Source organism: Mus caroli, chromosome 7 (assembly GCF_900094665.2).
Source record: "Mus caroli chromosome 7, CAROLI_EIJ_v1.1, whole genome shotgun sequence".
Classification (NCBI taxonomy): domain Eukaryota; kingdom Metazoa; phylum Chordata; class Mammalia; order Rodentia; family Muridae; genus Mus; species Mus caroli.
This window is the reverse complement of record NC_034576.1, coordinates 59,947,667-59,964,040: the sequence shown is the minus strand read 5'-3', so window position 1 is coordinate 59,964,040 and position 16,374 is coordinate 59,947,667. Positions and strand designations below refer to the sequence as shown.

The 16,374-nt window shown below is 39.0% G+C and overlaps 1 protein-coding gene across 6 annotated transcripts in view; it reads left to right on the top strand.

Annotated features, from left to right (window-relative positions):
- The window catches only part of Gabra5 (gamma-aminobutyric acid type A receptor alpha5 subunit), a 96,291-nt gene that overhangs the window by 46,340 nt on the left and 33,577 nt on the right, over positions 1-16,374 (top strand). For all 6 annotated transcript variants that reach the window (XM_021167136.2, XM_029480224.1, XM_021167135.1 and 3 more), the window contains one exon: positions 9,922-10,004. In XM_021167136.2, the coding sequence (XP_021022795.1) occupies positions 9,922-10,004 (83 nt within the window). The remainder of the gene's footprint in view (positions 1-9,921; positions 10,005-16,374) is intronic.

The following is a 16,374-nucleotide window of genomic DNA, read 5'->3' as shown; positions in this document are numbered from 1 at the left end:
TGACAGTCTTCTTGCATTCTTCATTCACTTGTGTGTAGTCCTTGGCATGCATGATATCCCCTAAGTTCCAGAACTCAGATCTTTCACTAGCTTTTTTTTTTTTTTTTTTTTTTTTTTTTGGTTTTTCAAGACAGGGTTTCTCTGTATAGCCCTGGCTTTCTGCACATAGGTTGACTTTGCACTCACACTTAGTTTCTCTGCCTAGATCAGACATTTGCAAATAAATAAGCATTGCCTATGAAACTGCCTCAGTTTAGGGTATTTCTGGGGCAGATAAAACTGACAGCTCATGAACCAGTCATTCAGGAAGGCCTGGACAAGCAAAGCATAGCCCCAATGTTCTTTGAGAAAATGTGACACTCTTGTCTTACCAGCCATCTGTCCGAGGAATATGACTACTACTATAGCAGAGCTAGAGAACAGGGTGGGGTCAGCAAGTATTTAAAGGCCATGCTTACTGAGGTGGAAGTACTTTTTCATTTACTAAGCATCTCTCCATGGGCTGTAGAGTTCTTAACAGATTCTGGATTTTGGAAAAACAACTCTTACTGATAATTTTTGCTACATCACTATCTGCATGGACTGTTGGAATTCTGAATGTACAGGTTTTGCTGGTGCCATCTTCTTCCCTAGAGTTTCTGTCTTTCAATTTTTATTTTATGTGTATGTGTTCATGGCTGAGTGTATGTAAGTGCATGGGGTACATGTATGCAGGAGATCAGAAGAGGGCATCAGATCCCCTGAAACTGGACTAATAGGTGGTTGAGTCCCCATGTGGCTTGCAAATGAAATTCAAGTCTTCTGTTAAAGAAGTAAGTGCTCTTTACTCCTGAACCATACCTCCAGTTCCTTCCCTAGAGTTTTAAAAGCATCCACTATGTGTCACACATAGTATTCCTCATTTTATATTCAGAGATTTTAAAGAATACTGTACCCTGGGCTTTATAATCTCCATAGGGATTTGAGCTACTCTAGATTGATGAGTAGCAAAAGCTCTTTCCACTGTGTTGTACTTTTAGCTGCCTATGCTATACACTTAAAGAAATGCAATTTCCAGAGCTGAACTTTTAGTTTGCCTTACAGAAAGAAGCTCATTTGCACGTTTTTGCCTGTCTATTTCACAACAATTATTTACTGTTCAGGGTTCTTTTTATCTCCCCCACAATTGATCTATTATAGTGTATTTATTTGGGGTATATATAATACACATAAAATTAAATGTTTCTGCTCCTTCATTCATTATTAAAATGGGTTCTAGAGATTATTTTTAACAAAAGAAAGTCATTAATTGAAATAGACTCACAATGGTCTTGTCCTTTTTGGTTAAGCAACACATCAGCTTTTTTAGAGGATTACATTTATGCTGATTTTCCTAACATAAACAAGAATTGCTGACATCTTCTCCTCAACAGCTGAAGAGGAACAAAAATACAAATAAATGGTGCACAGCTCCATGGGCATTTTTAGCTCAGTGTAATTCTGGTGGTTGGACTCATGTACATTCCAGTTATACCCAAGCATATGAAATGAATCAGTTATCCTTAGAGCAACCCATGAACTCTGCAACTGAAGCTTGAAGTAAGTTGTAAGATTTGTGTGTGTTCATTTCTGAAACAAATGTGAGCTATGCTATACCAATAGTAAATGTTTGAGAGGAAAGGAGACATTTTGAGACAGGATCTTGCTATTTAGTCCAATGTAGCACTGACTTTCCAATCTTCCTGCCTCAACTTCTGGAGTGTTGAGAGTACAGACTTTAACTGGGTATAGTAATTTTAAAGGGTGGAATTCTACACCTGTACAAGTGAAAGCATGAGTTATTTAACATAATGTTATTGGGAGAATTTCAAATTTTGCATAACAATTTAAAATATTTTGCTTTTCCCTGAATTCAGTAAGGTTCTGGGGTGTGTAAAGTTGGTTTCTGTGCCTATCACTATTCCAGCTCTGAACCCCTACCCTAGCAACCCTACTGATCTTCTATATTATGACAGGCCCTTCTGTGGGTGTGAATAAAACATAAGTTGTTCTGAATCTGAGTAATAAGGATATGACAATGGCCAGCCTCTGGAAGGAAGTCTATCTGCAGTTCTGTACCAGTCAGAAAACACCTACCATGGATCTACAACAGTCACCGTATGGGAACAATTCATATTATACAAGCTGTGACATATGGGCAGTTGATCCAGCTGGCAATGACTTTCAGGCTCCAGTACACACTCCTGACTCACCAGTCTTCATATGCACTATAGTTCAATTTTGTATTGCTATTGAGGATCTGAAGACACCTGCTTTCAGCACACTATTATAAATTATAATTATATAACCAGGAATATTTGCATAACCAATATCTATAGAACAGTGCTTTGGTGATTGTTCAGGGCACTTTCCTTTCCTTGGGTGAATTTTGGGACCAGGACACAGCAGGACAGACAGAGAAACACTCACAGGCATTCCCATTTGACAAGCCAGAGAAAAGAAAGCACTACCCCCAGCCCTCCCTAACCCTAGCCTTGGAAAAATCATCTGGAATTTGAAGCCATGCCCTTTGTTGTAAACTTTTGGTCTCTGAGCATTACTATTCTATTCCGATCATTCTGGGACTCTTGACAAAGTGTGTCCAATCACAACTTTGGTCTTTAGCTTGTACACTCCTGATAAGGTATATACTAATTATAGCAGAGACAAGCTGTAAAGTGTCATGTCATCAAATGTAGCTTCACTATTAGTAATTTTCCCTCCATCTTGATTTTCCTCGTGATTTAATATCAAAAGTAGAATTAGGCAACTTTTTCCACATGAGTTCCCAATTTCATCACGGTATTCACATTCTGTGATTGCTCTAATAAGACACCACAAATTTAGATACTTAACACAATACAAGGGCATCCTCTTAAACTTTTAGAAGCCATGAATCAAGAATTGATTCTCACAAGTACAAAATGAAGATGTTGGCAGAACCACACTCCCTCTAGAGGCCGAGATAAGTATTACCATCGTTTTTCAGAGCTGTGTCTTTTGCTTTTTTTTTTATCTGGACTCCAGCCTGCATCTTTTTATTTTTATTTTTATTTATTTATATTTTTAAGTTTTTAAAAAATTTTAAAATATTGATGGTGTTTATTAATATAAAATTTCATTGACAATTTAGTTATGGTTTTTAAGTCTCCAAGAACCTGTAAAGCTAGTGAGAGATAATGAATACCTAGTCTTAATGGATACATATGCCAATATTCTGTGTTGTAAACTTTTTATTAAATTTATGATTTGAATTTATGTTTGAACTTTTAGTGAACTTTTTTATTAGATATTTTCTTTATTTATATTTCCAATGTTATCCCCTTTCCAGGTTTCCCCTCCGTAATCCCCCTACCCTTACCCCCTTTCCCCTGCTCGTCAACCCACCCACTCCTGCTTCCTGACCCTGAAATTCCAATACACTGGGGCATAGAGCCTTCACAGGACCAAGGGACTCTCCTCTCATTGATGACTGACTAAGCCATCCTCTGCTACATATGCAGCTGGAGCCATAAGTCCTACCATGTGTATTCTTTAGTTGGTGGTACTCTTATGTACCCAGAATATGCTTCAACATGCAATAAGGACACATGCTCCACTATGTTCATAGCAGCCTTATTTATAATAGCCAGAAGCTGGAAAGAACCCAGATGTCCCTCAACAGAGGACTAGATACAGAAAATGTGGTACATTTGCACAATGGAGTACTACTCAGCAATTACAAACAATGAATTTATGAAATTCTTAGACAAATGGATGTATCTGGAGGATATCATCCTGAGTGATGTAACCCAATCACCAAAGAACACACATGATATGCACTCACTGATAAGTGGATATTAGCCCAGAAGCTGGGAATACTCAAGATACAATTCACAAACCACATGAAACTTGAGAAGAAGGAAGACCAAAGTGTGGATACTTCAGTCCTTCTTAGAAGGGAGAACAAAATACCCATGGAAGGAGTTACAGAGACAAAGTGTGGAACAGAGACCAGAGGAATGACCTTCCAGAGACTGCCCCATCTAGGGATCCTTTCCATAAACAACCACCAAACCCAGACACTATTGTGGATGCCAACAAGAGCTTGCTGACAGGAGCCTGATATAGCTGTCTCCTGCAAGGCTCTACCAGCGCCTGACAAATACAGAAGTGGATGCTCACAGCGATCCATTGGATGGAGCACAGGGTCCCCAATGAAGGAACTAGAGGAAGTACCCAAGGAGCTGAAGGGGTTTGCAGTTCCATAGGAGGAAGAACAATATGAATTAACCAGTACCTCCAGAGCTCCAGCCTGCATCTTTAAGCTAACAGTAGAACAACTCACATTCCTCCATTTTCACCTCTGCTTTGTCTGGTTTCATCTCTCACCTCTCTCCCAGGAATTCCTGTGGTTACTTGGGGTACACCTTAATGATTTCTTCATCTCAAGATACCCTATTCACACCCAAAAACCCCTTTCTTATGCATGGGAATATTCTCATGCTGTGGAGATTAATGGAAGTATTATTTAGCTCACTAAAATCATGTACAGATTCTGCTTCCTTGTTACTGTAGATAGCATTCAACTTAGTGTTCTGCTACCATACAACAGAATCTGTTTGCAGTAGCTCCATATTTGCTTCAGATTCTACCCTTTCCTAGTAGTTACTTTTCAATTACATGGCCAAGGCAACTTATATAAAAATTAATTGGAGGCTCACAGTTTTAAAAGGTTGTGTCCATGACCATTATGGCAGTAGGCAAGGCAGGAATGGTTCTGAATCAGCAGCTGAAAGCTTACATCCAATTCGCACACATGGAGCAAAGATAGCTAACTGGAAATGGCATGGATTTTCTGAAATCTCAAAGCTTACCCCCAGTGATACACCCCCTTCATAAGACCACACCTTATAATTTTTTTCTCAAATAGTTCTACCACATTGGTACCAAGTATTTAAATATGAGCCTATGGGGGCTATTATCATTCAACTTCCATATCATTGCAGAGTCATTAGTTACTTCTGGTCTTTCCATCCCAAGAAACCTAGGCTTTTCCTGTTAGGACATTGCTAAAGCCATTTCCATATTTTCAGATTTTGTTACAGTAATGCCTCTTTTCTGGATAACAAAATTTGTATTTGTTTCTTACTGGTTCAGCAATCAATTATCACAAATGTATTTTCTTAAAACACATCAATACCTACTGACTTATAGTTCTGGAAGTCAGAAGTCATAGAAGTGTTAAGGGATTGTATATCAAGGTGTTGGCCAGGTGCATTGATTCTGGGAGCTCCAGAGGAGACTCTTGTCTCACCCAGTTCCTGGAAGACACCTGCACTTTTGAGACTTTGGCCCCATTCTCACATCTGCTTCCAGTGGCTGTGGAACACTTGCATTTCTGGACTCTAGGATTTACCACTCTGCATCTCCTCTGAGACCCCCCACTCTTTCATTCCTCCTGAAATAAGAAGCCACTGGATTGCCAGGCAGTGTTGGCACATGCCTTTAATCCCAGCTCTTGGGAGGCATATTTCTGAGTTCTAGGCCTGCCTGTTCTACAAAGTGAGTTCCAGGACAGCCAGGGCTATACAGAAAAACCTTGTCTCAAAACAAACAAACAAACAAACAATCAAACAAAAGAAGCCACTGGATTAGACTGCTCTACTTGATTAATCTAGGGCAATTGCCCCACTCTGAGCCCCTTATATCTGTAAATAGCCTCTTGCCATATGAAGTGAGTAGTTCTTGGTCTGGAAAGCTGTGCATTTTCTTGGTGTTTACAATGAAGTATACCTGTTCTCAGCACATCTTCTGCTGTAGCATTGCCATGGAAACAAGAAAGTCTTCCATCTTTAGTCACCTTGTTGTCATTAAAATTCCTACCTCAATCAATCCTTTTTAACCTTTTGCTTCACATCTATGATTTTCAGAGTATAAATCAACTATATTCCTTTTTTCCAAAGAGGAAGACTGGACTAAAGAGGTTAGGCTTTTCTATAAATATCGCACAGTTAATAAAAAGTATCCTTTGGGATTTGGTTGTGTAGACTACTTTAAGTTATCTTCTACTTTTGAGGGGGCCTCTGGCCAAACTGGAAGTCCCCTAGTGAGCTTGGGATCATAAAATTTCAGTTGTGACATGAAATCAACTAGAAACAATGATCTCCACTTCCAAAGTGCCATTTTTCTTATCTCAAATTAAGTTGTTGTGCAGACATCATGTCCTATTTGTTAATGCTTGAATTGTCTCCGCAGAATGTATAAATAAAACAGAAATTGGACCTTTGGAAAACAAATACCATGTGCCAGTATCTTCCAGTAATTCACGAATTTCTGCCAAAAATAGAATTCTCATTCCTTTGAACTTTATTTACTATAGATAAAGCCATGGAGGATTTTTAGATGTGACTTAAGTGGCTCTTTTGGTCTGTGACAATCAGCCCTTCCAAGAAAGGGTTTGAGCTAAATTCCAGGTGGAACTTAGTTGCCCGAAAGTGTACTCTGTGTCTAGAAGTCCAAATCAGAAGAATTCGTCTATCTACAAACGCTAAGGCCATTTGGGCAATGCGTAAAGACCACAGAAATGTTAAAGTATTACTAAGACATTTGCTCTTGACAGATTCACCAGAACAGTTGATGTCTGTTAGAGGGCAGAGTCTACTACTGGTGAAGTAGTTGTCCCATGGCTTCAAACTGATTACAAGGCTCTTTATACAAATAGGTGTGGCTTGTTACTAAGATAATAACTGCATTATACAAGCCACTGTTGTTTATAGTTTTAGTGGAACCATTTTAACAGTCTTTAAAACATACCTAGCTAAACTCTATTTACTTGTCTCTGCATACATTTTCCACTGCCCCCTGCCGTATATATTTTCCCTCTCACAATGACTTCTGTTGAGCATCTCTGCCAGAATACTACTTTAATCTGTGCTGGCACACTGATTTCCTGCAGGTGGGCACCTCTCAGGCATCTGTAGTGAAGCCCACAAAGGTAGCCAGGGCACTCTGGTCCTCCTTTATGTGCCTGATCTTGGCCAGCAGCAGAGAAGAAATATACACCAGGGATGGACAGAGTGCCCAAGGTAGGCGTCTTGTTTCTATCTGGTTTATTTTGGCAATTGGAAATAAACTACAGAGATTATAAATTCTTGACCCATAGGAGCCATGTGAACAAAATGAAACCATTACCAAGGGATGAGGAATGGGACTTCAACATTCACTATGCCAGCAATTAAGCTGAAGATTTAGCTTCCAGGCATCCTGCACACCAATAGTAAGCTGAGAGTTTGTTGGACTAAGGATAAGTTAAGAGAGCTGGTCAACATAGAAATAGTCAGAGAGAGGTCCTGCCATTGCCATCGTCTCTAGATCTGCCCTGTTGAAGGGGAAAGGGGGGCATGAAATTGCCCATGTCATTAAGGGTGATATAGAGCTGAGTCTGCTAATTGAAGTCATTTGTGCTGTATGGCAGAATGGAAGCCACAGGGGCATGCAACACCCACAATCCTCTCCTTTCCTATGCTCACTGTCATGTTCCTTGATGTGATTACTGTGTCATGTGGCTTCTGGTTCCATTATTGAACTTCTCTCTTCATTATTGCTTTCTCTAATACATTTCTTAAATTTACTAACAATCATAGATAGTATCTTTAAGATGGATGGATACAATTCTGAAAGGCTGTGCTTTTTAAGTTCTTATTTTTCTAATTCTGATGTTAATCTTTGTTTACATTGCCATTTCACAGTCTTGGATAATATCCCTCTTTTATAGTTTGTAGCTGAAGATATTCCTTTCAGTTAGCGATCCTGTAAGAAACTAAGAATTTAAGGATAGTCAGTTGGTTTTGAACTAAGGTGACAGATATACACATAATGGACATTAGGGTTTTAAAGTTAGTTTTTCAAAGTCATAACTGAGATTTTTGTGATGTGGGAGATAGTTCTGCTTGAATGTGTAGAAGATATATTTTTATACCAAGGGTCAGAGGCAGTAGGTCCACACACAGAAAAACTCCAAATGAAATGTTCCAGATGATATACTAATAAGACGTATCAGAATGTTTGTATCTCTATTTCTATCTATCTATCTATCTATCTATCTATCTATCTATCTATCTATCTATCCTCTGTTCTGCAAGTGTATGCAAAATATTCCTTTCAATTCTATCTCTACATCTGAACCTGAAAATGAGAACTGGTAGTATTTCTGGTCACCCCGTACTCATGGCCCTTGGTGACTCACTCCTTCCCTAGGTACTGTCCTGCAAAACAGTGTCAGAAAATTTCCTCATATTGATGGGCATGCACTTCCATCCTGTTTATTCAGAGAACTGCTAGATTGGCTATTCAGGCTGTAGTGGTCACCTGTGATTAATGTTACCAATTTAACAACAGACTAATCTATTTTAACAAAAGGAAGTTGTAAAAGCAAAAATGAATGTTTTTGTATTTCATTTGTATCCTATGAGCCTGAACAACATCTCTGCTTAATATAGCAAGCAATAGACAATAGTTAGCTATTTATATTTTGCTCTAAAAGTAGGACTATAGAGGAAGTCAAATGTTTCATATTTTTATTTCACATTGTGTAATTAATTTAATTTTATTTAATGGAAAAGAGCATAAGAAACAACAAATAAGCTCATTAGTACAATTTAGAATTTTGCCAAATTAGCGACAACTCTGTAGAGACGTAAAAGCATGTGTATTATTGTTTTGTTTTACAACACAATGCCAGATGCTGAGTAATATGCAAAGAAAAGAGGCTTATTTAGCCCTTGCTGTGGAAGCTGAAACGTCCCAGGTAATTTGTGTCACCTCTCTAATGAGGTCTCTGTGGTGATGATATAACAGTAGCTAGAGCACATGTCGAAAAACCCATAGTGAGATGGGAAACCAAAGGAAATCAGAGACTAGGTTGGTACTTGTAGCAAGTTCCTCTTGAAGGAATTACTACAGCTCTTCAAGAATTAAATCAATCCTTCTAGAGTGGTTCCCTGAGTGACCAGTTATCACCTATAGGATCTTACCTCTTAAAGGCTCTACACTACCACACTAGAGACTTCTAGCATATAAACCTCTGGGAATCCCACTCCACCTTGGATGGGCCTCAGCATCCACACCCTGCGGAGCAGTACTATACCATCTTATGGAGCAGAGCCTGCAGTCATAGGGTAGGTGCTAGATGCTATAGGAGCCTCTCTATAGATGGAGGCCAGCAGCTTGAGCTCCACTCATGGCTCTGTCACTGTGTAGATCTACATTCTGGGTTCCAGCTGGAATAGGATGTGGTATCTGTGGTAGACCTCCATATGCTACTATGCTGATGGGGGTTAATGTAGCCAGAGCACTCACACAATGCCTGACATGGCCTGAGCAACCACAGCCATCAGCCTTGTGGTTGGTGAAATCCTAATGTGGAAGATTAGATTTGAATTAAAAGGCTAATAATCAGATTGTGCTAGACAATTGCTATTGCAATACAAGTTCCTTTCTGGACCATTAAGCAATGAGAAAAGTAGTCTGCTAAAGATTTGATTGTACATTTACCTTACATTAATATTTTTTGAAATATTTTCAAATTTAAGAAATTAGATGTATTTTTAGTCCAGTCAAAGAAAGCATGTTAGACAATGATGAGCCAGGGGTAGGAAGTGGCAATTCACCATCGGAAAAGCGCCTTAGATGGCGTTATAAGTGATGAGGTGTGTATTTGTATTGGTACATACATCAGGCTACGCGGGTTCTGAGTGCTTTGGGGTCACACTTTTACTCACAATGATGCTTCCTCCAGCACAAACATGTAATTTAGTGGGAACAGTTAGACAATTTTAAAAAATCATTCATCAAATGTGTAATATAAATGGCTTCATGGGAGGAGGAGGTGGGCCCTTTTAACCATCTTCTTTTATTTTTCAGTCTGACTATCTCTGCTGAGTGCCCAATGCAGCTTGAGGACTTTCCTATGGATGCCCATGCTTGTCCCCTGAAATTTGGCAGTTGTAAGTTATTTTCACTTGTTAAGAGCTGTGGGCATGTTCTGGGTTCAAATCCACATTTATTCATAGTTAGGCTCAATCTGCAAGTGCATGTGGTGGAATATGGTTTATCTGGAGACTCTGAGTATGGGTTAGCTTTCTGCATGTTATCTGTACCATGAGAACTGGTGCTGTGAGCATCCATCATACATAGATCAGGGTAAGCTGGTCATGTGAGAAGAAACCAAACAGTCCGGAATGTGTACCTCTGATGTGGAAGTGTTTTCTTAAATCTTTGCTAGTATCCCCTCTTAGCAGCTTTTCTTTGCTGAGACCCCTTCTCCCCTGTGTTCTTCATAAATTAGGTTATAAGCCTCCCAGTTTTGAGCATGCAGCCAGTGATTTTTTTTTAATTGTAGTGCTATACTGACTCTGGTAAGTGCAGGGATCTTAGTCTGTCATGTACATGGTCTATACTCATTCAGAAAACGTAAGTTGTAAGTCAGTTGTGTCCTCACACGTGTCCAGCTTACCCTGATCTATAATGGCAGCTCATGGCACCAGGTCTCATGGTACAGACCACATGAGGAGGATAATTACTTGACTAACTGGTCAAATCAAAATACATTAGGTGCACACTTCTCAAATCTTGTGGATAGTCCTGGGTTCCAGTCCCTGTGTGTGAGACTGGGACTTTAACTACCTGCCTTCTTTTTTTTCTCTCTGTGCTCATATGACCTGACACTCGTAGTTTAATCTTGTTCTGCACCCTGCTTTGGCCTGTATCTCTAGCTTTCATTTTATGTTCATTTCGATATAAGCTCTCACTAATTAGCCCAGGCTGCCTAGTGTGAACTTGCTCTACAGGCTGCCCTCGACCCTATGATCATCAGGCTTTAGTCATCAAAGTATATGGGATTGCAGACTCTGCTAGACCTCTGTGCAAGGTTTCAGTTTTGAAAATTTTTTGAGATGAAGCTTGAAAGATAGGGGTTATTGAATCTTGGACACCCTACCCCTTGGTCAAGTGCCTGGGATGTCACCCAGGCTTGCTAAGCTCTCACAATCAATTCATTAGCTATTCTGCATTGGGGTGGGCAACTTGGGCATTAAATGTACTTAAGTCACTTTTGTTATTTTTGCTTTCAAACATCTCTTTGTTCTTTGCCTTTGATGGCTTACTTACAATGTGTTTTTATGTGAATTTCTTTGTGGTTTGGGAGTCAGGGGGTTGTTTTGGCTTCCTGGGTCTGTTTGCTCATCTCTTCCCCCACATTTGGACATTTTAGAGTCCCTTCTGTCTTCTGAAGCTGCATCATGTTGGTCCACTTGATGGTATCTTTTAAGTCTCTTAAATTTCTTTTTCTCTCATTCTTCTGTGTCTTTATTTTTCAGCTTTGGTGGAATAATTTCCAGTGACATATTTTCAATTTTACCAATTATTTTGTGTACTTTCTCCAGTCTACTGTTGATTCACTTTATTTAATTTTTCATCTCAGGTGTTGTAGTCCTTGGCTCTGTTGTTTCTGTGTGGTACTCTTTTGTATGTTCTGTCTCTGTTAAAATTTTACTTTGTTTATGTGTTAATTGTCATGTTTGGTGAACATGTTTACAGTGCTTGTTTTGAAGATATTAGTAGGTAAGTCATGCAACTTCATTTCATTTGAGTCTGTTTTTATCTCATGCCATTTTTGAACATATTTAATTATTTTCTTTATTATTTCCTTATCTATCTATCTATGTATCTATCTATGTATCTATCTATGTATCTATCTATGTATCTATCTATGTATCTATGTATCTATCTATCTATCATTTATATTGTCAAATATCTTACACAAAGCATTGTTTTTTATTTAGCTTTCTGTCACTATAACAAAATATTTTTCATAATCAACTTATAAAGAAAAAAGTACTTTTGGGGTCAAATTTTTTTCAAAGTTGTAGTCTACGATCATTCAGGTTTCTTTGGGTCTGTAGCAAGATGGCATATCTGATTAGAATGCATGGCAGAACAAAATACCCACATCACAAGACAAAGAGCAGAGAGATTCCAAGGGCTTACTGTCAATGACCTAAGTTCCTCACTTAAGTACTTTCCCAGTGTATCACTCCAGGGAGCATGTTTTTAGCACATGAGCCTTTGGATGACATTGAAGAACTTACTGTAACTGTCTTCCAGTTTCCTAGACCTATCCATGTTCTTTAAAACTCCTGGTTAGACACTCAGAACTTCATCAAACTAGTCTAAGCTACCAGCATTGCTTTAAGCAACTCTCATGTGTCCCGTGCTTTCGGAGTCCTCTTAGCAACTCAAAGCCTGGGAAGATCAAGGCCTGCTTCTCTGAAGCAGCCCTCAAAAAATGTTGGATTATAGATTCCCCAGAAGAAGGTGATGAGTGGGGGTGGATCATGCTGGCCAGCTGGGAGTTTCATCAACCTAAATCTTCACTTCTCACTGACACTTAATGTAGCCCCTAGAGGAGTCAGCACATTGAATGTCTGACCTACCGTATCCACTTTCCAGGTTCTTCTTTGTGTGTCTGTATTTGTTGTTGTTTGTACCATTTTGAACTGAGCTCCAAGGCTATGACTGCCACCAGCCCAAGCATCAGCACTTGTGCTTCTGGCCTAGTGCCTGCCCCTTTGTTCTTAGCTACCTGCAGCTTTCCTAATTCCTTCAGTTAACAGCACTTCATGTAAGATGAAACAGAAACCTGTCCCTAGGAAAGCACATAGAAAGATCTGGATGCTTGCTCTTACCAGGTTCATTCCGGAGGCTGTGAAATTTAGGATGAACCTATATGTTTTTACTGCAATGTATAGCTACATGTTTAGATATGATGTTTATAATAGTTATATATTTAAATATCATATTAGTTACCTTTATATTAAAATAGAATATTCCCTACATTTAAAATATCACACACACACACACACACACACACACACACACGCATACACACACACACACACACACACACATGTTTGAATAGTTTCATGGCTTCATTCGCAGTCTTTCCAGGCTGCAGTGTTGTGGTAAAGTGGAGGTTTGTGGTGACCGTGTGCATCTGTGTAAACATCACAGTTCTAGCTCCTGTCTGGCACTCTCCCCTGAAAGATTCTGCTCATCCCTTTGTGGCTGTGCTGCAGCGATGGCTTAGGTTCCTCAGCAGGACCCTGAGCGTTAAAATACTACCTGACTTAACCACATCCTCCTTCCGGGAAGCTGACATTTCTGAGTATCAACTCTCCTCAGTATCTTGTTTTATGGGGATCCAGATAATCGTTGTCTGATTTCCACCTTCTGCTGTTCCTGGAAGGGAGCTTTTCTGACCAAAGGGTTTCATTATGGATTACCCTATGCTTCCAAAAAGAGGCTTGGTTACAGGAGATAAGTAAGTTTGTATGATGAATGAAATGCTAGGTGGAAGGAAACCTTTCATTTATTTTCTCAAACTGTTACCTTCAAGGGCTCCAGAGCAATCACATCATTTGTTTCTTAGGGTGGTGGTGGTATAAATGACTCTCACCAGTATTTCTTGGCATCACTTGTGGGTGGCAGTAAACACCAGTGTTCGTGATGAGGGGCCCATTGAGTCTGAAGTCCCCAGGTACGTCATCTGAGACCACTGAGTCCCATGCCTGAAGGAACATGAATTGGTCTCATCTCTAGAACATTAACTATAGTTTAAATTTATGCTGCTCTTTATATATGAAGATTATGGTTTGATTTGATCAAAAAAACCAAAACAAAAACAAAACACAAAGTCTATTTTTGCCACATTGTGAGGCTGCTCTGGTCACTGGCTAGATGAATTCAGGCCACTGTGATCCCAGATTTAATGGCAGTGACGTGCAGGGCAGACAGCTCAAAAGCAATTTTGGATAAAGAAAGGTATTTGACAGCCTAATTTTTTTCGTCACTAAAATTATCTCATACTTGTCAGGCAACCAACTGCAGTGAAATTGCTTCTCACACTCAGAGAGGCACACATACCTAATGGAGGCTCCTTACTCTCTTCGTCATAGTATGAGCACTGCACATAAAGCGAAGCCAGCAGGGACAATTACTGACCTCAGGAGAAATTTGAGATTGTCATGTCCGATTGCTTTGAAAGTCCTCGAAGAGACTGTTATGTCAGATTCCTTTAAATGTTCTTGAGATTGTGAAGATGGATTTGATTTTATTCCAGTGTTGATCATTTATTCAGTGTCTGTCAATATCACTAGGCAAACCATCACATAACATACTTAAATGCAATTGACTGAGAGCTAGAAAACTCTGGAAAAATTATTCTTCCTCAGCTCATAAGCTCCACATTCAAAACACATTAATTTTAAGAGAAGAAACGCTATTCAATTAAATGTGTTTTTATTTGTCTTTTATCTTTAGATTTGCTAGGAAAAAAATAGAGGCTTCTCCAACATGTGCACTTACACTACTTATGTATATGAGCACGTAGAAGCTAAATGTGCAAGTGTAATGAGTTGAAATTACCCAATTCAACAGTTCTTTGCTATTAGGAGACAAAAGAATGCAAATGAGTGTCTCTCTTCTGGTTTCTCTGGTTTGGGAGAGCCTAAGTGAGCTAGCCACCTATCATTGCTGCCTCCCCTCTCAGTGTTGAAATTAGTTCTAGCTTACAGACAGGACTTCCTAGGCTGTAAAGAAGTTACTTAGGGATAACGGCATGGCTTGCATCTGCTGCATTCCAAGCCACACTATTTGAAAAAAAGAGAAAGGAAGGCTCTAATTCTTTTGTTCATTTTATTCTTAGAATGATGCGTTACTTATAAGCTTAAATTATGAGATACTATCTGGAGATTAGAAAAAAATTTATTAACTTCTTTGGCAGGGAAATTGGTTGTACATCTCATGCTATGAGCTTTCAGTGCATCCCAGGTATGGATACATGAGCCTGTTTTTGTGCGCAGGATGCCCAGGTAACAGTGGCTCCACAGTTTCAAAACGCCTGGTATATATGAACATCAAAGTTCATGAGGTATAGGAACACACTAATGGACACACCCGTGTGTGTCAAGTTCAGATTTGTTGAATAATAATGCATACACAGTAGTTAATTTTGGCTTTTTTGTGGTCTGAATGGCTGTGCCTCTTCTTGCTCATGTCTGTAAACTTAATTATTAATGCATCAGCGATAGTGTTAGGAGCTTCTCTGGGAGCTGATTATGTCATGAGGACAAAGCCTTGAGGAGTAGAATTGACTGCTCAGTTACTAAAGAGCTCCTCTTATTCTTCCTGCGCTATGAGGACATTACAAGAAAATAAGAGAAATACTTTTGAAGAGACCAAAATAAACACTTCTTAAAACATACTTTGTATGTGGCCTTAATTTGTTTGGGCTGTTAGATTATCATTTAGTTACAACTGTTCATTAACAACATTTATATTTTTTATGTTTAGGAACAGATTACATTTATAAACATTCATTCCTCACATTTCTGGAGGTTGGGAAGGCCAAAGTTCAGTTGTCATCAGAATTGCTATCTAGATATGTCTTGTTTCATCTTAACCCAGGCTTGCCTTTTTGCTATAACCTCAGAGTAGAAGGAACAGGAGACCTCCTTATAGCTGTTTTATAGGGGCACAAATCCTATCTTGAGGGCTCTATCACATAGCCTATTGGAGTGCTAATAGCCTTCATAATAGCTAATAATAGCTAATTCGGTTTTAGAGGTCTGAGCCAACACTGGACATGACAAGCTCTCTGCACTGTACTGAGTGCAGTTAGAATATTAGAGACATGACCATAGATTTTCCTCAAAGAGCTGATTATAGACACATATTGGAGATTGACTATGTTCCTTTGCGTAGTTCGAAGAGGAATTCACAGATGATAGAGCTATTGTACAATGGATAGCAAATTTTGAAGCAAATCTGGTAGAAATCTATAGGAAAGAGACCTGAATGGGAATGAGGGCAAAATACCAGTCAAGGTTGAAGAACATGAGAAGGCTACAGTGAAATATCTCCGAAAGTCAGACACCATGTGACCTCAGTCTGAAAGTACCATTCTCCTAGAAACAGAGTAGAAAGGATTGTTGCCACAGCCTAGAGCTAGCACATGGTGGATGTTAAAAAATGGTATAAAATCAGTTAAACCACAAAAATGAAATTTTGTGATCCACTAAATAACACATGACCATGATGAATAATAACATGTATATTTCAACATTGCAAAAATTATTAACATTCTTCTCAAAAATGATAAATTACCAATTGAACCTGTCATTAATATATATATGACATAAGTAAGTTTTATAAGAAAAGGCTCATGTGAGGAATTGGATTCTAGACTATAGCTCCAACAGCAAAGGCCAATTAATATGAATTGCACAGTGGTAGTAGAGTTGGTGATGTCCCGTGAGC